Source organism: Megalobrama amblycephala, linkage group LG11 (assembly GCF_018812025.1).
Source record: "Megalobrama amblycephala isolate DHTTF-2021 linkage group LG11, ASM1881202v1, whole genome shotgun sequence".
NCBI lineage: Eukaryota > Metazoa > Chordata > Actinopteri > Cypriniformes > Xenocyprididae > Megalobrama > Megalobrama amblycephala.
In genome coordinates, this window is record NC_063054.1 from 18,073,089 (window position 1) to 18,098,269 (window position 25,181).

A 25,181-nucleotide genomic window follows, 5' to 3' on the forward strand; every position below is an offset into this window, starting at 1 on the left:
TAGCAAAAAACCCACTTCTGTGTAAGCGCACGTAGATTTATTTTGGTTTTTAACTGCACTGTGGTTAATAAGGTGGACAAAGAGGCAGTACAACTCATATTAATCTGTCTATTCATTTTTAACAGACATCACAAACACAAGCATTGTTCAGCAGATAGAAAAGACTATATTAATGGCATTAGATTGGCTTTAATGGTTTTTTAAAACTGAAATGGTCTTAGTGTTACATTGCAGAGGCGTTGTTGAAATGTTGGGGTTTTGTAAAGGTTTATCGCTTTACAGGCTGAAAAGAGGCGGGCTTGAAGCAGTTAAGCTGTAGCTTCATACTGCTCTTAAACTTATTCAGTAGCTCCTCCAAAAGTCTGAGAATAGAGAGAAACAGAAAGTGAGAGATTAGAAAAGAGCTATTAAACAAGTCATATGCACCCTCAATAAACAAAATCATCACAAAATACATCTATGCTCCAAAAAGCATTATTGTGCAAGGATCAATTCTGTTTAATGGCACTATGAAATTGTGCAGGAGTCTTATCTGCTTCCACTTATGTGCTCAATTAAGGTAAAATCTTAGTACATGATGGTCCATTTTAACAGGAGGCAGATTGTTTTTCATCTGGCCTAGTCAGGCTGGTAGTTCTCATTTTTACTCACCCTTCTACCATTTTTACTGGCCTCACCACAAAATAGGCTAGTTTTTCCTCTTTTGGGAGTTAGTAAGATTTTTCAGCATGGACACATTAAATTGATCAAAAATATTCTTTTTGAGCTTTATATTCATCAAAAAATTCTGAAAAAATGTATTACGGTTTTCACAAAAATATTAAAGGGTTAGTTCACCCAAAAATGAAAATAATGTCATTTATTAATTATTACTCACCCTCATGCCGTTCCACACCCGTAAGACCTTCGTTAATCTTCGGAACACAAATTAAGATATTTTTGTTGAAATCCGATGGCTCAGTGAGGCCTGCATAGCCAGCAATGAGACTTCCTCTCTCAAGATCCATTAATGTACCAAAAACATATTTAAATCAGTTCATGTGAGTAAAGTGCTTCAATATTAATATTATAAAGTGACGAGAATATTTTTGGTGTGCCAAAAAAACAAAATAACGACTTATTTAGTGATGGCCGATTTCAAAACACTGCTTCATTAAGCTTCGGAGCGTTATGAATCTTTTGTGTCGAATCAGTGGTTCGGAGCGCCAAAGTCACATGATTTCAGCTGTTTGGCGGTTTGACACGCGATCCGAATCATGATTCGACACAAAAGATTCATAATGCTCCAATGCTTCCTGAAGCAGTGTTTTGAAATCGGCCATCACTATATAAGTCGTTATTTTGTTTTTTTGGCACACCAAAAATATTCTCATCGCTTTATAATATTAATATTGAACCACTTTACTCACATGAACTGATTTAAATATGTTTTTAATACAATGGGTCTTGAGAGAGGAAATGTCATTGCTGGCTATGCAGGCCTCACTGAGCCATTGGATTTCAACTAAAATATTTTAATTTGCTTTCCAAAGACGAATGAAGGTCTTACAGGTGTCGAACGACATGATGGTGAGTAATAAATGACATTATTTTCATTTTTGGGTGAACTAACCCTTTAAGCAGCTCGACTTTTTTAACTTTGATAATAATAAGACATTATCTTTGAGCACGAAATCAGCATAATTTCTGAAGGATCATGTGTCACTGAAGACTGGAGTAACGATACTGAAAATTCAGTTTTACATCACAGGAGTAAATAACAGTATTTATATTTACAGTATAACATTAAAATAGAATGATGTATAACTAAACAGTATAATGTACTTTGGATAAAATATACGCCATCTTACCAACCTCAAACTTTTGATCAGTAATGTAAAAATATTTATCCGTTTAAATAAGGGTTCCTCAAATCTTGCCCTGGAGGGCCAATGTCCTGCAGAGTTTAGCTCCAACCCTGGTCAAACACACCTGAGCAAGCTAATCAAGGTCTTCAGGATCACAAGAAAATCACAGGTAGGTGAGTTTGATCAGGGTTTAAGCAAAAACTCTGCAGGACAGTGGCCCTCCTTTGAAGAACCCAAATTATATATATATATATATATATATATATATATATATATATATATATATATATATATATATATATATATATATATACATATACATATATATATACACATATATATATACATATATACATATATATATATATATATATACATATATACATATATATATATACACATATATATATACATATACACACATATACATATATATATATATATATATATATATATATATATATATATATATATATATATATATATATGATCCAAAATATTATCAATCGGTTGCCTCCAAGTCATTCTTGCAATTTCATATTTTAACACCGCCCACTCTAAGTGCAAGTTGATCACTATGGAGAAGATCATGCTTTCCCACTAATTCTAACAGTTTCACACTTCGAACTGATTTATTATCATAACTTGCTCAGTGAATTGTGATTTACACCAAAGTGGTCACTTTATGAGTTGCGTGACATCCTATAATCTAAAAGATGACTGAAGTGAACAAGGTCATTTGCACACGTGACATGACATTTAATGAGTGAGCTTGGTGCTAATTATCATCATGTCTGATGACCAGCAGTTATCATTTGTTTATCAGTGTCAAGTATAATGTAATTGTGATTTGAGGTTAAACTCACTTTTTGTCGGCTCCACTCTGTAGCTGTGGTAGTGCTTCCAATGCCTGTTTAAAACTAGTGCTGAGACAAAGAAGAGAACATCACACACTCACACTTTTTGGTTTAGACAAAATTCTGCTTTTCTGTTTCTCATTTTTTCATTAGTGTAAGTTAGTTTAGCTTTTGTGTTGAGACATGAATCAACGTGTTTATGTCTTACCGACTCTCTGATGTGAGGTACGGCTCAATGGCATCGAGCAACGCAGAGATTTCTAGACGTGCCTGGAGAGAGAAATATTAATGAAAAAAAATTATGGTGTGGATTTCAATACCGTAAAGCAGTGGTCGCCAACCCGTCGATCGCGATCGACTGGTCGATCTTTATCACTGTTCCAGTAGCTCGCGAAAATAACAGAAATATGAGTACAAAAATACATTACATTTCTTCAGTCTTTGTACTGTATTTTTGTATTTATTACTGGGACAGACAGATAAAGGTAAATAGCCCACATTATGTCTGAGTCTGTAAACGGCCGTTAACAAGAGGCCAGAGACGCTGAAGACGGACGCGAAGAGGAGAAAATTCTGTAGCAGGCAGAACAGCTCACTGTTCACGATGCTCGAAATATAGGAAGAAAATATAAATATTGAATTGGGGGTGAGGGCTTATGAATTCATCTCTAAAAGGAGATCAGTCTTCAGGAAGATTTCGATGGCAATGGCATTTTATTTTCCTCTTACCTCCGAAAAAAAGTAGCTAATTATTAGCGCATTTCAGCATTGTTTACAGCGGTGCTGCGCCACTGTTGTCAGAGAGTGAATTTACGTCTCATTCAGCCTGCTGTTTTTGTTTCATGCTTTTTTTTGTGTGTGTAGCATTTATAATTTCACAAAGATAAAATCAGACTGTTCTGTTTTTGCTTTAAATCTTGAAATTAAATCTAATTAAAATAAAAAACAACTGCTCATGCAACGTGCCTAGCATCTTTGTTTGAATTGTGATTAAAAAGCAGTGGTTCCCTCTAATTTTAAATGGCTATGTATTTTTGTTTATAATAATAATAATAATAATAATAATAATAATAATAATAATAATAAATATCTGCAACCAGTATCAGAATCGGCCAATTTGCTTGTAAAAATAAATAAATAAATCAGAATCTACATTGACCACAAAAAAAATACTAAATACAATCTGGGCTGTCTTTTTCTATCAAGTAGATCTTGTCTTTCAAAAAGGTCGAGGTCAAGGATCTTGGGCTTAAAAAGGTTGGTGACCACTGCCGTAAAGGGATAGTTCACCCAAAAATGAAAGTTCAAGTTGTTCCAAACCTGTATGAATTTCTTTCTTCTACTGAACACAAAAGATGATATTTTGAAGAATATCGATAACCAAACAATTGATGAACCCCAATGGCTTCCATAGTATGAAAAAAAAAACCTAAACTCTGTTTGTTACTGAGGGGGTAAACAAACAATAGAAGATCCACCTCAGAAGATTCGTTCATTCTTCAAAATATCTTCTTTTGTGAAGAAAGAAATTTGTACGTTTCTAACAACTTGAGGGCGAGTAAATGATGACGGAATTTTTTGAGAGTGTATGTGAGGTGTGAGCTGTACCTGCAGTGCACCATTTTTACTAAAGGAGGACACACACTGCATCAGACGACTCATTTCTTCTGCAACAGCCTCAATGATCTTTGATAAAACACGAGTAACCAGCTCCTTGGAAATCGTGAAAACCTGATAAAGCAAGGAACAAACAATCTTTGAGAATGTCAACTACTTTTATCAATATGTTTTAGTGCTGAATAAAAATACATAAGGCAGGTGAAATTTCAGCTTTGCCATTAATGAATTAAATAAATCTTACTGACCCCAGACTTTTGAACTGTAGTGTATATTTACAATTGACTGTGCATTCTGTCATGATGCTTTAGAATTTGGCAGGTACCTTATAAGGCAGTCCAATGTTGTGCCTACTTTTTAGAATTGAAAGTGTATCTATAAACCCTTTAAATGCTGTCTAGGTAAGTTGTTCACTAGGTTTTGGATCAGAAAATTCTCAAGGTGTTAGATGTCTAACAGGGCATCTCACCTCAGCATGAACAGAGATGATGCTGACCAAAGCCTCCTTCAAATAGCTCCTCACACCTGAGTCAGAAACAAAAGGGAATGAGAAAAGGTAGATAAATCAGTAATGTTCTTGCTATTTAAGGTTTAAACAGACAGTAAAGCACCATCCGAAATGTAGAAGGTGGAAGAAAACTCTCATCAGATTCTCTTCACAAGTATGATATGGTTTTGCCTAGTTGTTACGTCTTTCCTCCTACATTCAAGTTGCTCAGAGAACAAACTGTGTTAGGCATGGCTTCCATTACATTTTCCATTTCCATTATTAGAATTTTAATTAACTAATTTGCTAAAAGGCAGACATTATTCAATGAGTTCACACAGAGGGAGTACCATTTACGGCTTGCTTAGATAGGCAACTGCCTGAGGCTTCTGTTTCACCTTTCTCATCATTTTATGAAAACAGATTTTTTTCCCCCCCTCCTCACTGTGGTCAAGCAAAATCTTTAACATATCCCTTTTTTTTTTTATTATTAACGTTAATGTTTATTTACTTTCTTTGCACTGTTAAAGGTGCCCTAGAACTTTTTTTTAAAAGATGTAATATAAGTCTAAGGTGTCCCCTGAATGTGTCTGTGAAGTTTCAGCTCAAAATACCCCATAGATTTTTTTAAATTAATTTATTTAACTGCCTATTTTGGGGCATAATTAGAAACGAGCCGATTTCAGGTTGCAGTCCCTTTAAATGCTTGCGCTCTCCGCCCCCTCCCGAGCTCTCGACACTATCACAGCATAAACAAAGTATACACAGCTAATATAACCCTCAAAATGGATCTTTACAAAGTGTTCGTCATGCATACTGAATGCATGCGTCGGATTATGTGAGTATTGTATTTATTTGGGTGTTTACATTTGATATTGAATGAGTTTGAGGCTATGGTCTGTGGCTAACGGCTAACATTACACACTATTGGAGAGATTTATAAAGAATGAAGTTGTGTTTATGAATTATACAGACTGCAAGTGTTTAAAAATGAAAATAGCGACGGCTCTGGTCTCCGTGAATACAGTAAGAAACGATGGTAACTTTAACCACATTTAACAGTACATTAGCAACATGCTAACGAAACATTTAGAAAGACAATTCACAAATATCACTAAAAATATCATGATATCATGGACCATGTGAGTCATTATTGCTCCATCTGCCATTTTTCGCTATTTTCCTTGCTTGCTTACCTAGTCTGATTATTCAGCAGTGCACATCCAGACGTTCTGCCCTTGTGTAATACTAACTCCCCTTGTGTAATGCCTCAATCATGGGCTGGCATATGCAAATATTGGGGGCGTACACCCCGACTGTTACATAACAGTCGGTGTTATGTTGAGATTCGCCTGTTTTTCGGAGGTCTTTTAAACAAATGAGATTTATATAAGAAGGAGGAAACAATGGAGTTTGAAACTCACTGTATGTCTTTTCCATGTACTGAACTCTTGTTATTTAACTATGCCAATATAAATTCAATTTTTAATTCTAGGGCACCTTTAAAGTACTCACTTCCTGGTTCTCTATGCATGTGACACCAACATTTATTAGTCATTTAGAGTTTATTTATCTAGTAATCAAAATATTAATGCATCCTTACCAAGTATTAATTTCTTAAAAAAAAAAAAAAAAAAAAAAAATCATACTGGCCCCAAACTTCTGAACATTATTGTAAATGACAAGACATCAAATTTATTTATTACATACATTAACATGTATTAAAATTGGTTTGCATATTTAAGAGCTAAAGATGATGATTTTCCAAATTGACTGGTAAATAAACAGGAGCACTGCTTTTTAAAGGAAAGTTGATTGGTTTTGCACAATCAATTTGCATTGGTTTTTTCTACTTATAATGTCTCAGAAGAAGCAGGAAGTGTTCTTGTAAGTACACAAATGATTCACAGAAGTAATAGTCAAGTATGCACCACACAGACCTAATCATACTAAATATACACACACAACCACGACTGAAACTGTGACACAAAAGCAATGACGGCAGACTGAAACTGCAGAATCAAGACCAGTAAAAGTGTTTGTGGATCTTTCCAGTGCCATTTTGTACCATCTCCATGGTGATGGTCTTTCAACACTAAAGCAGACAACATCTTGTAGAAACATCCACAGAGTGTTATTAATATGCACATGGCATGATTCAGATGCGTGATACCTGTAGGTGGCAGGCAGTCCTTCCAGTCAAAGTATCCGGCGTAGATGCCAGGCTCCAGCGAGCCGACAATAGGATCAGATTTTTTCTCGATGTATGTCTCAAACAGATATTCGTCCAGCTGTCTCAACGCCTCTGTGCTGACCTGAAGAACATGGACATGCATTCAGTTTAATCACAAACCACTGATGGCTTTCACGGATCATACAAGATTCTATCCTGCAACACAGCAGTGCACGTGACCTTAAAAAAACCATTAACATCAAACACAAACACCGCTCATCACACTTCTTGCAGAATGAGTAGAGACCACTCATGCATGTCCATCATTCTGATGTGTGTTTAACTTTAGGGAAGTCCACAAAAAACCAAAATGGAAAGCACCATCACAAAAGGGGTTAAATCTCTGGGATCTTCAATAAAACACCAGAGATGGACATCTGTCCTGATAGATGATTGACAATCTTCTCTGAGAAGTGGTCTAAATGTTGTTACACATTAATAACTACACCTTTATATAAAAAACAAAAAGTCTTGTTCATGCAAATCTCCTGCTGTGATGCTAATGTTGCTAGAATGGTTGGCAGAATGTTGCTATTTGGTGCTTTTAGTGTGTTGCAAAGCAGTTGCTAAGGTGTGCTTAGAAAAAAAAGTTCAATGGAGTGATATATATATAGAACCCTAGGGGGGTTCTTGACTCAATGACTACGTTTAAATGTGCAGTTGTGCACCAATAATGTGATTATTTCTCATAATCAGAGTAAGGTCTTAATCGCAGAACTCTTCACTTCAGTTTACATGCAATTTTCATTACTCTGATTATTCGCTAATAAGTATGGTTATACCACACTCAGATAGATATACAGTATGCATTTTACCGGCCATTGTTTTAAAGGTGCCGTAGAACGTCTTTTTAAAAGATGTAATATAAGTCTAAGGTGTCCCCTGAATGTGTCTGTGAAGTTTCAGCTCAAAATACCCCATAGATTTTTTTTTTTTATTAATTTTTTTAACTGCCTATTTTGGGGCATCATTAAATATGAGCCGATTTAGGCTGCAGCCCCTTTAAATGCTCACGCTCCCTGCCCACAGAGCTCGCGCTTGCCTTAAACAGTGCATAAACAAAGTTCACATAGCTGATATAACCCTCAAAATGGATCTTTACAAAGTGTTCGTCATGCAGCATGTCTAATCGCGTAAGTATGGTATTTATTTGGATGTTTACATTTGATTCTGAATGAGTTTGATGGTGCTCCGTGGCTAAAGCTAACATTACACACTGTTGAAGAGAATTATAAAGAATGAAGTTGTGTTTATGAATTATGCAGACTGCAAGTGTTTAAAAAATGAAAATAACGACAGTCTTGTCTCCGTGAATACAGTAAGAAACGATGGTAACTTTAACTACATTTAACAGTACATTAGCAACATGCTAACGAAACATTTAGAAAGACAATTTACAAATATCACTAAAAATATCATGTTATCATGGATCACGTCAGTTATTATTGCTCCATCTGCCATTTTTCGCTGTTGTCCTTGCTTGCTTACCTAGTCTGATGATTCAGCTGTGCACAGATCCAGACGTCCTGCCCTTGTCTAATGCTTGAACATGAGCTGGCATATGCAAATATTGGGGGTGTACACCCCGACTGTTACATAACAGTCGGTGTTATGTTGAGATTCGCCTGTTCGTCGGAGGTCTTTTAAACAAATGAGATTTATATAAGGAGGAGGAAACAATGGTGTTTGAGACTCACTGTATGTCATTTCCATGTACTGAACTCTTGTTATTTAACTATGCCAAGATAAATTCAATTTTTAATTCTAGGGCACCTTTAATGTACTCACATCAAATTCAAAATAAATGTTTATTGATGTACTGGATATTATTCGGCGCCGTGATGAACATCGCAATGTCAGTGTTGTGCCTAATTTCGACCCCATTATTACACCCCCCTTGTATTGGTTGTATTGATTAGGCAATCAGGTAATCAACGAGGGGGGTAATAATTTGGAGGGGGGGGGGGTGAAGATATGGAGCAGAGACTGCGCAGTGAATTGTGTTGACAGAGTTTAGCAATTTGGTGAAGAGAAAACTTTAGAATATTGTCTTTAATGAAGTTGTGTGAAGAACACACGGCATCCATGAACGTCCGAGCACACGCGCACTTTGGTCAGAGCGGAAATAATGTGATTAAGGTGTTTACATGCTTGTTTATTGCGATTAAAATCGTCATACAACACGTAGTTTAATGCGATTATGGTTACTACACTTAAGTGCTTAAATGCATTCGTTTGATCAAAGTATTGCGTTTACATGAGATAAAGTGCAATCTGAGCATTGCCAAAATCCCATTATGATCGCATTATGAGGGTACATGTAAACGCACTCAATGATAAAGAATGCTTTATGCCAAAAAAGGTCCTATTTAAGGAGAAATGTCTTAAATGATTGCATAACACTTTCATGTTTAATGGGTTATTTCATTTTTGGGTTACTTCTAGTGATAAAGTATGTTTACAAGCAGTTTAATTCATAAAATGTAATCCAAATAAAATATGAATTAAAACAAAATTAATTCAAACTAAATCCATAAAATGATCCCATGTTGGGAACCCCTAAAAGGTTCTACTGTATATGTGAAGCGCCTGATAGAACCCTTTTGTATGGTTTTTAGTAGGTGGTCCAACTGCGGTATATTCAACCTTATCAGTCAGATCAGTTTCTGTATTCCCATTAGTAGCCGCTGCATATTTGCATAAAGTTAAGCTCTGCTAACGGTCGTCGTCAGTACGAAATCCTTTTACAGTTAGAGGTTTGTTCAAATCCTTTATCCTAATGAGCAAAAGTATTAGTGATGCAGCTCTAAATCACTCTATGAGGCATGATCAAAAATCAATATTTATTTCTCATCTGTATTAAGAGAAATAGGTCAGTCACTTTATGATCTCGTAATAAAGCTCTCCAGCGAGTTATCAGGCTCTTCTTCAGAGATAAATCTCTCGGCAATGTGAAATGCAGATTATTCTCATCACACTAAATTTATCTATACAATCACTTTAAGCTCAACACACTCATTCACTACGAACTGCATTTACTGGAAAGGCCAACCATAACCTTTAGGGAGGGCTTTCACGCTCTCCCCTGCAGGGGCACAAAGGCCACCTCGAGTGAGTGTGTTCTACTGCTACCCTGAAAAACCCTTGAGCTTCTCCTCAATCTGTGTGAGTCATTCTCACTTCAGTAAAAGAAAACATAATCGACCAAAGTTAGAATCACACCTGTTATGGCTTAAAAAAAGAAAATGCCAACTGTGGACTGGAGTAAAAGGGAAAAAGGAAGTGTGCATGTGTCTTTGTACCCTGATGATCTTCTCTGCAGAGGTAAAGCCGTTCTTCTCCAGGTGCTCAGCCAGATTGAGAAACGTGTGTCTCTCCAGATACTGACAGTTACTGAGGATGATGAGGAGACGTTGCTCCTGCATGGGTCAGAGCACACACAGAGCAACTGATTCAGTTACAATGAACACACACATATATATATATATATATATATATATATATATATATATATATATATATATATATATATATATATATATATATATATATATATATATATAGAGAGAGAGAGAGAGAGAGAGAGAGAGAGAGATTTTGGGGTATTTTTCTCGAAAAATACAAATGCTGTTCTTTTGGACTTTCTATAGTCAAAGAATCCTAAAAAAAAAATGTACATAAAAATATTAAGCAGCACAACTTTTTCAACATTGATTTTGTGTGTGTCTGTATATGAACAAAATGCATACAGATAGTAATTAAAACAATGCAGAAAGGCTGAGAGTATGTGTGAAGCTATTATAGATATGATTGGTAATATAGTGCCTTTATTTAAAAACTGGTGAACCGTGAACCAGTCTGTGATAGAAAGAGAGTAAAATAGAGAAAGAGAGAGAGATAGAGGGGAAACCTGCAGCTCTTCCACTGCAGGCTAGGGGAAACCCCATGTGAGCAGCCGCAGCACTGAAGAGAAAGCTGCTGTTTGTCACAACACATGACTTCTGTGCGTGATGCTCTAATGTTTGCTGTGTTGCAGACGGAAAGTGTGACAAAGACATCCATAACGGAACACAGGATGTTTTCTCAGGAGAAGGGTTCTTCAGAACTAATAAATAACAAGAAAACACAGTGGCCCCAAAAAGTATTTTGGAAAAAAAGTGTGATTTTTTTTTTTTTTTTTTTTGCATCTTATGACAAAATAGTAAACAGAGTGGCATTTCGTTTAAATATAGAACAAACATTTTTAAGCAAATGCCACATTTCAAATTACAAACAAATACATAGTTTAGAATTTACAAAATAAAAAAAGTATTTGTACACTTTCTGATTGTCATATGTTAATGTGGTTGGTTTGCAAGGAAAATTAAACAACTAAAAATGATGTTCACTTTGCAGATGCCACTTTGCTCTAATATTTTATATCTATGGTGAAATCCTGACTTAATTATTAAGAAGACTCCAAATACATTATAGGGTCACTGCAACTATTTATGCAGATTAAACTTTTACTCAAGCACACGTATTTGAGTAAATGTAATTAGTTACTGTACTTGAGTATCATTTTGGCTACTCTGCAGTTTTACTGAGTATCAAAGACAATTTTTACACTTTACTTGACTACATTTTTTTGAATAAGTATATGTACTGATTGTGATGAGTAATGAAATTACACATTGGCCCTGCGTTCCATTTGGAAGGGCTCATCCCTATGCCCTAATCCCTTCAAAGGGTTTACCCTCCGGAGTGAGAGCTTCATAGGAATGAAGGGTGTAGGGGTCTTCTGGAACGCACTTCAGCGTCATCTTAACGAGACAATCAAGGAGGCGCCTTCATTTTCCCCTGGTTTACTCTTTGTATTAATACGCATTCATTTACTGAAGTAACATTATAAGCTATTGCCGGTCTTTTACTTTAAATATAATGTATATTGTGTCTATGTATTTGAAACATTTGAATGGACTGATAAAGGGAGCTGTAAATTATTTTTGTTGAAGTATAATGTCATTTTGACCATAATAATGTATCAAACGTAACTCGTATAAATATTACAGTAGTATAGAAAAATACTATTTATAGGTAAAATCGAACTCCTAACCTCCTGTACCTATTCTGTAACGTCAAACAACTTCCCTGTGCAAAGGATCATGGGGGCCCGAAGTGTCCATCAGTTGTACCCTTCGAAATCCTTCATTCCAAAGGGACCCTTTGAAGTGGCCCGTTTTGAGCACTTCGGTTTGGAACGACCCTTCAATATGGCGGCCATGATTGTTTTCACTCCGAAGTGCCCTTCGGAGGGTGATATATCCCGTTTGGAAAGCACCGTACATTTCGCATGGCACCTAACTTTTTCTGCAGCAGTTTATTTCTGCTACAAAAGAAGCGATATCGCCATCTAAAGGGCACAGCAAGTACTACATCTTGTGTGTTTTTCCCTTAAGCCCGGGATACACTGCACTATTTTTGGCTGTCCCAGACGAAAGATTGTCATCGTGAAACAATCGCGGCAATTTCTGTGATCATGGCTCTTAATCGGTGGTCCTATGTCATACAGTGAGAGAGGTTCAAAGACGGCTGTTTTCCTGGTCTTGCGACCAAAGATAGCATACGATCATTTTCTGACAGTGCCAGAAATTCAGCATGATCAACGCTCAGTGTGTTTGCTGCTTAGACCTACGTCTACTGACCAGCCAATGAAAATGTGACATGAAATCAACACGACAAACTTAAAACTGCTTACTTCAAGCTCTTTTCCCTTCTTTCGCTGCTTCCTTTTTTTTCAGCACATATAAAAACTACAATTGCCAAACTGTGATTCAACATGGTCTTTTTGTTTACCACTAACACATGCTGATAAGTTATTCTTCTATAGAAACTTGCATCGTAGCCTACGAGTCAACAGATGTCATCATCGTACAGTCTACATGCACGTCGTACCCAAGTTTAGTAGATCCATGTCGCACAGTGTGATTTGTAATGATCTTGTAGGATTGCTAAAATCATGCAGTGTATCCCAGGCTTTACTCACCGAAATTTGTCAACAAGGCTTATTTACGTGAATGCAAATGCATCAGCATGTAGTTTTGAGAGTTTTATATATGAGTGACAAAATGAAGTGATGAATTCATGAAGCAGTGTTTTGAAATTGGCCATCACTGGATATTGTTAAAAAGTCGTTATTTAGTTTTTTTGCCGCACAAAAAGTATTCTTGTCACTTCATACCATTAAGGTTGAACCACTGTAGTCACATGGGCTGTTTTAAATGTGTCTTTAGTAGCATTCTGGGCATTGAACGTGTTAATTACTTTCCTGGCAATAGAGGCCTCACTGAGCCATCGGATTTTATCAAAAATATCTTAATTTGTGTTCCGAAGATGAACAAAGGTCTTACGGGTATGGAATGATATGAAGGTCTGAGTAAAAAAAATGACACAATTTTCATTTTTGGGTGAACTAACCCTTTAAGTACTCGTAAATCACATACTCTAAGACTTTTACTCAAGTTGTTTTGGAATTGGTGACTTGTAACTTGTAATGGAGTCATTTTCACTGTAAGGTATCTGTACTTTTACTCAAGTATGGTTTTCAGGTACTCTTTACACCTCTGACATACATACAGCATTACTGAATAAGCACAAAATGAGGCATTAAATAGAGGGAGGAAGCACTTCAAGGTTACGTGAGGTCTCTGAATATCTTCAATCGATGAGGTGCTGTTTCGTTTTGAAAATTTTAAACACATGGCCCCATTACCAGGTTTCTCTCTCTCTCTCTCTCTCTCTCAATCTTTTCATCTATTAGGTTTGCAACTTTCAGTAAAACTGTGACACTCTGTGGTTCTGATACTATACATGAACACAGTGTTATTTGGATTTCAGTTAATGCCTCTGACTAATCTTTTAAAACAAGGCGACGAGCTGAACATGTCAGTGTGAGCAGTGTGAAGGAGGCTGTTATCTCCTCTAACTTCCTATTCTCCGTACTCAAATATCCTGTCGCATACAGTGACATCCACCTCTGCAGTTTACTTTACCATGAATAAAATACCACAGTTTGGACCACATGCTGTGCTAATCAGTCTACACATACTGTGTTTTTTGTTTTGTTTTTTTGCCTTTTTGACAAAAGTGAAGAGGGAAGAAAAATATTTAATAACAGCTTGATGTGCTAACTGCTAGGCCATAGCTCAGACATTTTTAATGAATTTATATAAATAATGAAATTATCTGTATGTATTTTATAGCACGCAGTAATCTGCATTATTACTCTGAAGAGAGAGAAAGACAAGATGGAACATGGAGAAAGGTGGAAATCAGGAGGAGAAGAGAAGAAAGTCCTTACTGGTTTTGAACTAAAGTCTTCTTTGATGCTTCCAAAAAGATCAGGTGAAGCCAAGTCCACAGATAAACTGAAAGAGAAAGACTTTGATAGTCCACTTACATTGCAAGATTAAAAGGTTAGTTCACCCCAAAATTAAAATTCTGTCATTAATTACTCACCCTCATGACGTTCGAAACCCATAAGACTTTCGTTCATATTCGGAACACATAAAAATCATCACAAAAAAATCGGACTAAACCGCTTAATTCATATGGATTAGTTTTCTGAATTCTTTATGAGCTTTTTGAAGTGTCAAAGATCAAGTTGCAAAGGCAGTCAATGGAGGGACAGAATTATGTCAGATTATCATCAAAAAGATCTTCATTTGTGTTCCAAAGATGAACAGAACGATATGAGGATGAGTAATTAATGACAGAAATTTCATTTTGGGGTGAACTAGAAACTCATTTTTTTCCTGAATGATCCAAGTTTTTCAAAAACACAAAAATTTTAAATGTAATTAATACAGAATGATTTGTAAAAAAAAAAAAAAAAATTCTCTAACATGTTTTCCATTTCTGAATTATAATTAATAAAAAATACATATTGTTTGAAAAACTGTCTGCCAAATTAAAGTCAGTGTGGCATAACCAACATACAGGAAGCCATTTTAGCTGTCAAATAACAAGAAAACATTAATGATATGATCTTTATGACATTTATTAAAAATATGTGTACACTCAAAGATTTTTTTTTTTACAACTTGACATTTTAGATCCATTAAAGTCCCCCTGTAGTAAATAATTTTATACCTTAAAACTCATCTTTGATCTCATTTTATTAAGATTAATAATTTGAAGATTACAAATTTTAAAAAAATTTCCAGTGGAAAAAAAAAAACCTTCATGCCTTAAAATAGCTTGAATGTAACTCTACACCCTTGCTGATCTATGAATATGCTAATTAGCCCCGCCTCCACTCACTCGCACAAGCTCGGAGATCCACTCGGTCAACTTACTGAGGTAAATGCTGCACCATGGTATCACTTTTTACAGCATCGGAAACATAACGGTAATTAATACGGTTAGCCTTTTGCTTGACTATATTAACAAACAGCTAATAATAATGTGTTGCTATTGCTACAAAAACCACCTTTCGAAATCTCAGAGTCAGACAGCTGCCTTCTAAAAATCAGCATCCTTACAAATGCTTAGAACATCAGTGGAGAAAGGCATATGGTTCATCATAACATTGTAATATACATCATACACTTGCTATATTGCTAAAACTACATGATTTTCATATCAACAGCAAAATATATCATGATAACCTGGCTTCTCTTGAGACTCTCCTGCTTCAGAGTGGTCGTAGTTAATGATATGCTAAAGACCACCGGCGCATTGACGTGATTGGTTACAAGGTAGTTTGTGAGGTAAGAAACACCAGCTCTTTTGTTTTCACTGTAGTTTTAAAGAGAAAATGCTCAACAATGGTGTCAGGTTATGAATTTGCACATTGTTTGTCTTAAAGCATATTAAAAACACCACATAGACATATAAACAACATTAAAAACTTGATTTTTCACCACAAGGGGACTTTAATTTTTGTTTCTGTTATATAAAGTGACAATAAAACTCACTGAGAGGTGTCGATGTCTCCATCAGTCTTGATGCTGAGCTGCTCGAGACATTTAATAAAGACCTAAACCAAGTAGAGACATAAAAAAAAACTTTTCAAATCAGCAGGAATTATATTTACAAATCCCAACAAACAACAGATACCAGCACACAATACCTTCATGATAGAAATACACTGTTCACAAGCTTTGTCTTGAACCACATCCAGATTTAAGATCTAAAGACAAGGGAGAGACACACACACACACACACACACACACACACACACACACACACACACATTGACTGATTAAACTGTATATAATCTGTAGTGGAAAAGCTAGGGATGAGTATTGTGTGAGGGTTTGTACATTGATCTCTCCAAGTTTACACTCCATGGGCTCCTTCAGAGACTGCAGCATCTGAACCATGCACTGCTCAAACTGGGCCGGCTGAAACACAAACCGTTTATCCATAAATTATTAGAATTAAATAAACTAGAATGGAATATAATAAAAGCATAATAGATGTACCAGTGACGTAATTCCCTCATTGTCCACAACCCAGTCTTCTTTTTCTGCAAGTCTCTTTACATCTAAAAAAACCCACAAAGATTAGTTACATTAAATCCGTACAAAAACCTTACTTCTCCCATTCTCCCAACATTAGTGATGAGAAAGCTACTTTAACTGGGAAACCTAGCCTTCTGAAAAAATACTAAGCTATTAAGTTAGAACAAAAAAAATAGCTACATATACACTAAAATACAACTATAAAACACTAATTTTATATATATAAAAAGTCAATAGTCTAGATACAAAAATCTAGCAGAATTTAACTAAATATTTTGCTACAAAAAAAACCCCACAGTACTGACACAGGGACTGCTGTGCAATTTTGTGAGGTTTTGAAATTATCTGAACAACTGTTTGGATACTAAAATTTTTATAAAGTCCCCTTGTGGTCAAAATCTAGTTTTTAATGTTGTTTATACGCCTATGGTGTTTTTAATATGCTTTAAGACAAACCATGTGCAAATTCATTATGTCAACACCATTTCTGAGTATTTTCTCTTTAAAACTGCAGTGAAAAAAAAGACAGTCGCTTTAAAATCACTGGTGTTTTTGATGTCACAAACAACCTTGTAACCAATCACGTCAACGTGCCGGCGGGCTTTAGCATATCATTAACAGCGTACTAGCAGGGGAGTCTCAAGAGAAGCCAGGTTATCCTGGTATATTTTTCTGTTGATATGAGATTTAGCAATATGGTGGGTGTATGATGTATATTACGACGATATGATGAACTACAGCTGTCTGACTCTGACATGGTAAACGGGAACATGGTTTGTGTAACATTAGCAACACATTATTAGCTGTTTGATAACATGGTCAAGCAAAAGGCTAATCATATTAATTACCGTTATGTGTCCGATGTTGTAAAAAGCAATACCATTGTGCAGCGTTTACCTCAGTAAGTTGACCAAGTGGATCTGAGCTGGCGTAAGCGAGTGGAGGTGGGGCTAATTTGCATATTCATTGATCCGCGTATATTAAATGAGGCAAAGTTGTAGAGTTACATTCAAGCTATTTTAAGGCATGAAGAATTTTTTTTCCACAGGAAAAAAACATTTAAATATATCGATACAATTATTGACTACAGGGGGACTTTAAAGTTACACTGCTCCAGATTTTGACTAAGGAGTGTTCGCTAATCTATGGTTATCTCTGTGAAAAAAAAAAAAAAAAAAAAAAAAAAAAACTTTAGGTGACTAGAGCTGTTTTAATAACACTATAAAAATGACTATGGAGCTGTGACTGAACATGAATGCTAATGAATTTAGTTGAGAGCTCTAGAGCTCCCTCTACTGTAGCAATTTGACATTAGCGACAGATGTATATTGGCCAATCTATCTTGAGATGATCACTGTTGGCCAATAAGCTTATCTGCAGTGGCAATTACAAGAAAAGGTTACTTCCCACTTGTGTCAGCTCTAAAAATTTACTGACAATCTTGTTGATGAATAATAATTTTTCAGGGAATTTTGAGCAATTATTCTGCAGAATATTTCAGCAATCACACTTGCCTGCCATGTTTGCCTGAACTGAAATGGAGACATTTGAAAAAAGCTCAGTGAATAGATAGTTTTACCCTCTTCAGTGTGCTGTAATGTGGTCAGCAGGCAGTGCACACGGAGGTCCTGCAGTAAATCCTGAATCACCTGCAGCAGGTCATTAGGAATCTCCAGAGCTGACAGAGCCTCATGACTCAACCTGAGAGAGAGAGAGAGAGAGAGAGAGAGAGAGAAACCATTATTTTAATATTCAATAATAGAATCTGTGAAATGGAAACAGCAGTACAATAATTCAGTTTTAACTGGATCTAATGTACATGATGATGATTGTACTGACAAAAAAGAAGTCACGTCTACATGAAACAGACGAGTGCAACAAACTTGCTTAACGGCATAGTTCACCCAAAAATTAACATTCTGTCATCATTTACCCTCTCTCATGTTGTTCCAAACCTGTATGAATTTCTTTTTACTGTGGAATATAAAAGATGATTTTTTTGAAGAATGTTGTTAACCAAACAGTTTTGGTGCCCATTGATTTCATTGTATGGACAAAAAAAACATGCAAGACATTTCTCAAAATACCTTCTTATAAACTGCACAGAAGAAAGAAGTCATACGGGTTTGGAATGACATGAGCAAATGATAACAGAATTTACATTGTTGGGTGAATGATTCATTTATAGTATAAAATCAGCATATTTGGTTTCGGACACAAATTTTCATTTTGATGCATCACTAATTCCTACATCCCTACTACAAGTTCACACGTGTACCTGACGGTGTGGATGACCTGTGTGAGCCAGACTCCACTGAGAGGGGTTTTGGTGTCCCAGCCTCCATACTGCCGCAGCTGCTGCTCAGTAAGAGAGGAGGGTAACAGAGCCCCTCGAACTAACTGCACCAGACGCCGAGTCACTTCCTCAATCATGCCCTACACACAATCAAACACATTACACAGTGAAAATAGTCCTTACTTTTACACACAGGTTGTCTCAAATAGTGATGCAACAAATTAATTCTTTACAGAAACACCAAAACCAAAATTAAAGTTTTATTTAGCTGAAAACCAGACCCGAAAATAAAGTTTTTAATAATCAGTTAATTAGTCAAATGTATTCATTATCAACACTCAAACGAAAACCGAGTTGTATATAAAGATTTATATTGCACATCTCATTTGTTTTTTGAAATATAAACATTTAAATGGTGGGTGTACAAAAAAAAAATTACTTTCAAGACATATTTATTCAAACATACATTAAATAATGAAGACAGCATGCTCCTCTCTAGAGTTTTTTTTATATATAGCTGTTTAACAAGCTATGGACACTGAATGGCTTTCCTGGCATAAATATAACATCACCATCCATTGTTTACAAGCTGTTTTATTGATGTCTGTCCGCAGTTGAAACACTGTTTTTGAGCGATTACATGATACATTTCAGTTAGTTGTACGGTTTCTTTCAACAAGTGACAATAACGACATTTATAATGTTACAAAAGCTTTCTATTTCATCAAAGAATCCTGAAAAAAAAAACAGTTCTCAACATTGCTAATAATAATAAATGTTTCTTGAGCAGCAAATCAGCATATTAGTATGATTTCTGAAGGATCATGTGACACTAACCCTTATAGGGTCAAACGACATTTGCTCAAATAAAAAAAAAAAGTTCTCTTTGTCCAAATGACATGAAACTTTGTACAGTTGTTAACACTTTCTAGATCTACAAAGAAAAAAAAAATGGAGTGATATCTTGTTTTTATGTTAGTGTAAAAAAAAAAAGGTCACACTCAGGGTCTTCGGGGTCTCCACAGACTCCAGGCAACAAAATGTAATTTTGTAACAAAATAATTGTGTTTTAAAAAACAAATGTAATTTTACTCTGTTTATTAATGTTTTTACTTCATATTTGTGTAGTTTTTGGAGGATTTGTCATATCTTTTAAATTTATATAAATAAATAAATAAATAAATATTTTTTTTATACAAAAACAGCTTATTATGTAAAATTCACTTTATAAAAGACCCACATTTCTAACTTTCATTCATGGGGATAACATGGATAATTTGACATGGTTTAGTGTAAGATTTTTGTCCATCTTTTGGAAAATGCAGTTTTAAAAGTAAAAAAAAAAAAAATCACTTTTACCAGTAGACGGCAGCAGAGCTCCACTATTTGCTATGTGTTATTTGACTGACTGAAAGACATCTTTTCACAAGTATTTTTCAGTTGGATTTATATCTAAATATTATGAAATCACAATTATGACAATAAAAGACAATAAAAATTACTTTTTGTCAAAGTTTAGCATTTTTTTGTACTGAAAAAAATAAGTTGATGTTGAGGATGAATTTTGTCCAATTTCTAAGAGGGGTCTCATCATAATGTAACAATATTGAAAAATTGATTTTTTTCATAACAAAAAATACTAAACTTTGACAAATAGTAGCCTTTATTGTTATAAATGTGATTTCAGAATATTTAGACATGAATCCAACTGAAAAATACTTGTGAAAAGATGTCTTTCAGTCAGTCAAATAACACATAGCAAATAGTGGAGCTCTGCAGCATTTACTGGTAAAAATGATAGTTTTTTTACTTTTATAACTGCATTTACACTAAACCATGTCAAATTATCCATGTTATCCCCATGGATGAAATTTAGAAATGTGGGTCTTTTATAAAGTGAATTTTACATAAAAAGCTGTTTCTGTATATAAACCTATTTAAAAAAATTTTTTTTAATTTATTTATATAAATTTAACAAATATGATAAATCCTCCAAAAACTGCACAAACATGGAGTAAAAACATTAATAAACAGAGTAACAGAGTAACAATTACATTTGTTTAAAAAAAACAAATATTTTGTTACAAAATTGCATTTTGTTACCTGGGGTCTGTGGAGACCCCGAAGACCCTGAGTGTACTTCCCAAATGAAGACCGCACAAGGGCTAAAGACTGGAGTAATGATGCTGAAAATTCAGCTTGGTCATCACAGAAATACATTTTAACATATATTCAAATAGAAAACGGTGGTAAATGGTAATAATATTTCACAATATTAATGTTTTTGCTGTATTTTTGATCAAATAAATGCAGACTTGGTGAGCAGAAGAGACTTCTTTCAAAAACATTAAAAATGTTTCCAAACTTTTGACCGGTACTGTATGTAATGATGTTCATTCATGTTTATTTCATTCTATAACTCAAATCTTGGTTCATTAAAATGAAATTTGATTTAAAAAATTGTCAAGCCAGTCCTGGCATCCACACAGGCGACATGTTTACCTGTTGTAGCTTACTCACGTTGTGTAAAGGAAATAGACACGTGCCATTGGAGCAGCACTAATTAAAATGTCACCGTTTTGATCAATGATTTCAGACTAAATTTTGGTGCATCACTAGTCTCAAAACTCATGCTCACACATTCAAGCTCAAAAAAAACATTCCAGCTGCTTTACTAACCTTAAAGTCATTCTGTCTTTGCCGAGCATTCTTCTTCAACTTCTCCACCTGGCCGGACTTCTCTCCCGTCTGTCCAAGACAACACAATCAACAAGAGTGATTATACTAGCCTTTTGTTTCTAACACTCTGAAGGTATATTTGTGTGTGTAACTACCTCACTAAACAGGCTGCCGTTGACATAAGAGATCCAGAGTTTCCAGAAGTTGGGCAGCTGGCTGATGACCACGTCTGAGAGCTTCTCCACAAACCTCACCTGCTGAGGGCTCTTATAGTGCCACGCTGAGAAAATATGTATGATATAACATTACATACAAAGACAACAGTATTCTGCTTATAAAAGGATAACGGCTGACAATGAGCTTTCTGTGAGTTTCACAACTTGTCCTAGGGGACAGGACATTTTTCTGTCTTATCTAAAAGCAAAATTCTGCACAAAGTGACAAAATCATGCCAAATCAGAACATTTTCTGTCATTGTATATATATTATAGGATATACACTACGTTCAAATGTTTTTGGTTGGCAAGATTTTTTAAAAGTTTTTGAAATAAGTACCTTATGCTCACTAAGGCTGCATTTATTTGATCAAAAATATAGCAAAAACAATTATATTGTGAAATATTACAATTTAAAATAAATGTTTTCCAATTTAATATATTTTAAAATGTAATTTATTCCTGGGATACCAAAGCTAAATTTTCAGAAGCCATTTCTCCAGTCTTCAGTGTCACATGACCCTTCTGAACTCATCCTAATATGCTGATATGATGCTCAAGAAACATTTCTTATATATACACTGCCCTCCAAAAGTTTGAAAACGCCCTTGAAAAGTGGGGTTTTGGACAATATTGTCATGAATCCTTTTTCATTTGTGATGATTCTGCACTGATAAGGAACAACACAAACTACAAAAACATATTTTATTATATAAACTGTTTATACATAATAAAAACCTTACATTTTCGATTCATCAAAATATCTACCATTAGCAGCTATCTGACCTAAATTGGGTTCTAATTGGTTCATTGTATTCTAAACTTAATTGGCAATCAATTGTTGATCAACTATTCAATTGGCAATCAACTATTAAGGTGTGCTGACCCAAAAATCTTTTACAAACCTGGGCCAAGGTTAAACCAGTAACCAGGCATCACAGCTGGCAAAGGGGCATGTCTGACTCTGACATATATATATACTGCCATTATTATGTAATCAAAATGAAAATTATTATTGCTGGTCTTCAATGATAATGTCAAGTTACTTTAATGTATTTGCACCAAAAAAATGATAAGGATTTATGCTGATATCGTCTAAAACCACACTTTGCCAGGGGTGTTTCCAAACTTTTGGAGGGCAGTATATATATATATATATATATTAGGGAGGGCTGTCAATCGATTAAAATTTTTAATCTAATTAATTACATACTCTGTGATTAATTAATCTAAATTAATCGCATACATACGTTTTGCTGTGAATGTATTAAATGCATTTTTGTTATTAAATTCCTGGGTCAAAAATGGTCTTCGGTGGTGACAGACATGGTCATCCACACAAACAGTAAAAAGTGCCCTACCCACGTGATCTGCGAACCCAATACTGACAATAAAGTACCCATCACTCTCACTGTAATTTTTTATTGTCCTCTTTGCAAAAAAAAAAGAAAAAGAAAAAAGTGATTTTATAGCTTTGTAAGAGAAGATGCTTTTTTGCTAAACCTGAAAAGTATTAAAAAGTAGCATTTTATATTAACTAATAATATAATTTTCTACCATATACAATTGAATGCACCTAGCTAACAACAACTTGCTTTTTTTTCTGGTTTCACCTCACTCCAGTCTAAACTAACTGATTTTATAGGTAGGCCTAATTTACTACACATTGTCATTTAAATAACCTGAAAATATTCTGGATTATTAAGGCTAATTTTACTAACCACTCTTGCTAAATGAACGGGGTAAGCACACTTGTGTTCTCATTTCAGAGTTGTTCGAGTAAATGATTCATTATAGACCGTGTGGACAGATCAGTTCATTAAAATGAATCGGTTCAAATGAGTCATTAGGTCGCGAATTGGACATTAGCGGACGTTGACGCGTTGCGTGCGAATCGCGACTGTTATTAGGATATCGCAAAAGATTTGTCAACACAGAAAACACTTCACCACTGGATAGGATTTTCTTTTTGTTTACTGAAAGTGTTGTTTATGTCAGCTGCACGTGCAGGGCGCCTGTCAGAGAAGATGAGGTGACGTTCTTTTGAGCGCTATTCACACCCAGTGGTTATTCAGGAAAAACATTCTCCGAATGCGCCTCGTGAAACATGGATTCGGTCTTACGAACTTTTAGCATTGTGTCAGTTGATTATTATGTGTGAGGTAGAGAGAGTGCAAAGACGGTGCTTACTTTGAAGACGAGTGCGCACGAGGGAGGAGCTCTGCTCGTTCTGTCCGTCAGTGCAGCAGTCGTCTCCCTCCTTCATTGTACAGTCGAATGGTGGCTAGAACGGCTCCAGGTTCAATGGTCAATACGGAGTGGATTAATCTGCGTTATTTTTTTTAACGCGTTATTTTTTCTCAGATTAATTAATCGAAACAGAACGCTCAGAATTACAGAATATATATATTAGAATTCCAAACGCTCGCCTGTCATTCATCGATCTCAAATATGGCTTATCACCTGAAACATATAGCAACTTTACAAAACTGCTCGCTTTAACGTTAACCTAGAAAAATGTGTGCTATACAAGTGTTTGACCGGAGTGTGAAAGCTAAATAGTAGTGCACTTACTGCATGACAGCTAACATGGAGGCACCAGTGCGATCACTTGCACTTAAAATATTCAATTTTTGGTCATACAGATAAGATTAATACATCGTTTGAATCTGTGAAGAGTCTATTTTTATTTGTGTGCACTCAATAACAACAAAACATTGTGCTTTTGTAAAAACATGAAAGCAAACAGGAGCTTTCTGCTGTGTCTCTCTGTGAACTTGAGCGTTCAAAAAGAAAAAAGAAAAAAAAAGAACCGAAACTCCATGTAAACTTGCCTCACAGACATGAAAAATATGTGTATATAAATTGAAATGTCTATATAATGTCTATATATATATATATTTAATGCAATTTTGGTAAATAATAGCTGCTGGAATGTCAGCTTTGCATCATGTGAATAAATATATTAAAAAAAGATAAAAGATCAATCATTTTTGATCAAATAAATGCAGCCTTGGTGAGCAATAAGCATAAGTGACTTCTTTCAAACAATATGTTGATCTTTCTGTTATTGTACTCACAGTCATCTTTAGGCGTCTGGAAGCTGCCTCCTCTCTTCACTGGAGCTGGGAGGCTGATCCTGTTCAGAGCTGAGGAGCGATCCAGCTCTAACCCGACACCACCCACTGAGACAGAGAGACACGATGAATGCTCATCTACATATGTCAGCATTTAACAGTGAAAAACGTTTGTAAAAATAAAGGGTTTCGCTTAAGGTTGACAGTTTCGGCTTAAATTAAAATACATTTTTGATTTAATGGGGAAACAATGGTAAAATTTTCCCCATTATTATTTTTACTTGTGATTTGAGTGCAAGTCATGAGGTGAATTCTTTTATCCAAAGTGACTTACAGAACCCTTATCATAGGAAAATCATCCTGTGGT

At 35.2% G+C, this 25,181-nt stretch overlaps 1 protein-coding gene across 2 annotated transcripts in view; it reads right to left on the reverse strand.

Moving 5' to 3' along the window:
* Nucleotides 1-15: 15 nt before the first annotated feature.
* exoc2 (exocyst complex component 2) overlaps nt 16-25,181 on the reverse strand; it is an 83,790-nt gene continuing 58,624 nt past the window's right edge. For both annotated transcript variants that reach the window (XM_048206477.1, XM_048206478.1), the window contains 17 exons: nt 24,818-24,922; nt 21,678-21,802; nt 21,523-21,591; nt 18,826-18,983; nt 18,127-18,248; nt 16,509-16,570; nt 16,347-16,427; nt 16,154-16,213; nt 15,999-16,060; nt 14,381-14,447; nt 10,344-10,460; nt 6,982-7,123; nt 4,791-4,846; nt 4,313-4,435; nt 2,913-2,974; nt 2,714-2,773; nt 16-362 (listed from right to left, as the gene is read on the reverse strand). In XM_048206477.1, the coding sequence (XP_048062434.1) occupies nt 269-362; nt 2,714-2,773; nt 2,913-2,974; nt 4,313-4,435; nt 4,791-4,846; nt 6,982-7,123; nt 10,344-10,460; nt 14,381-14,447; nt 15,999-16,060; nt 16,154-16,213; nt 16,347-16,427; nt 16,509-16,570; nt 18,127-18,248; nt 18,826-18,983; nt 21,523-21,591; nt 21,678-21,802; nt 24,818-24,922 (1,565 nt within the window). In that variant the 3' untranslated portion in view covers nt 16-268. The remainder of the gene's footprint in view (nt 363-2,713; nt 2,774-2,912; nt 2,975-4,312; nt 4,436-4,790; nt 4,847-6,981; nt 7,124-10,343; nt 10,461-14,380; nt 14,448-15,998; nt 16,061-16,153; nt 16,214-16,346; nt 16,428-16,508; nt 16,571-18,126; nt 18,249-18,825; nt 18,984-21,522; nt 21,592-21,677; nt 21,803-24,817; nt 24,923-25,181) is intronic.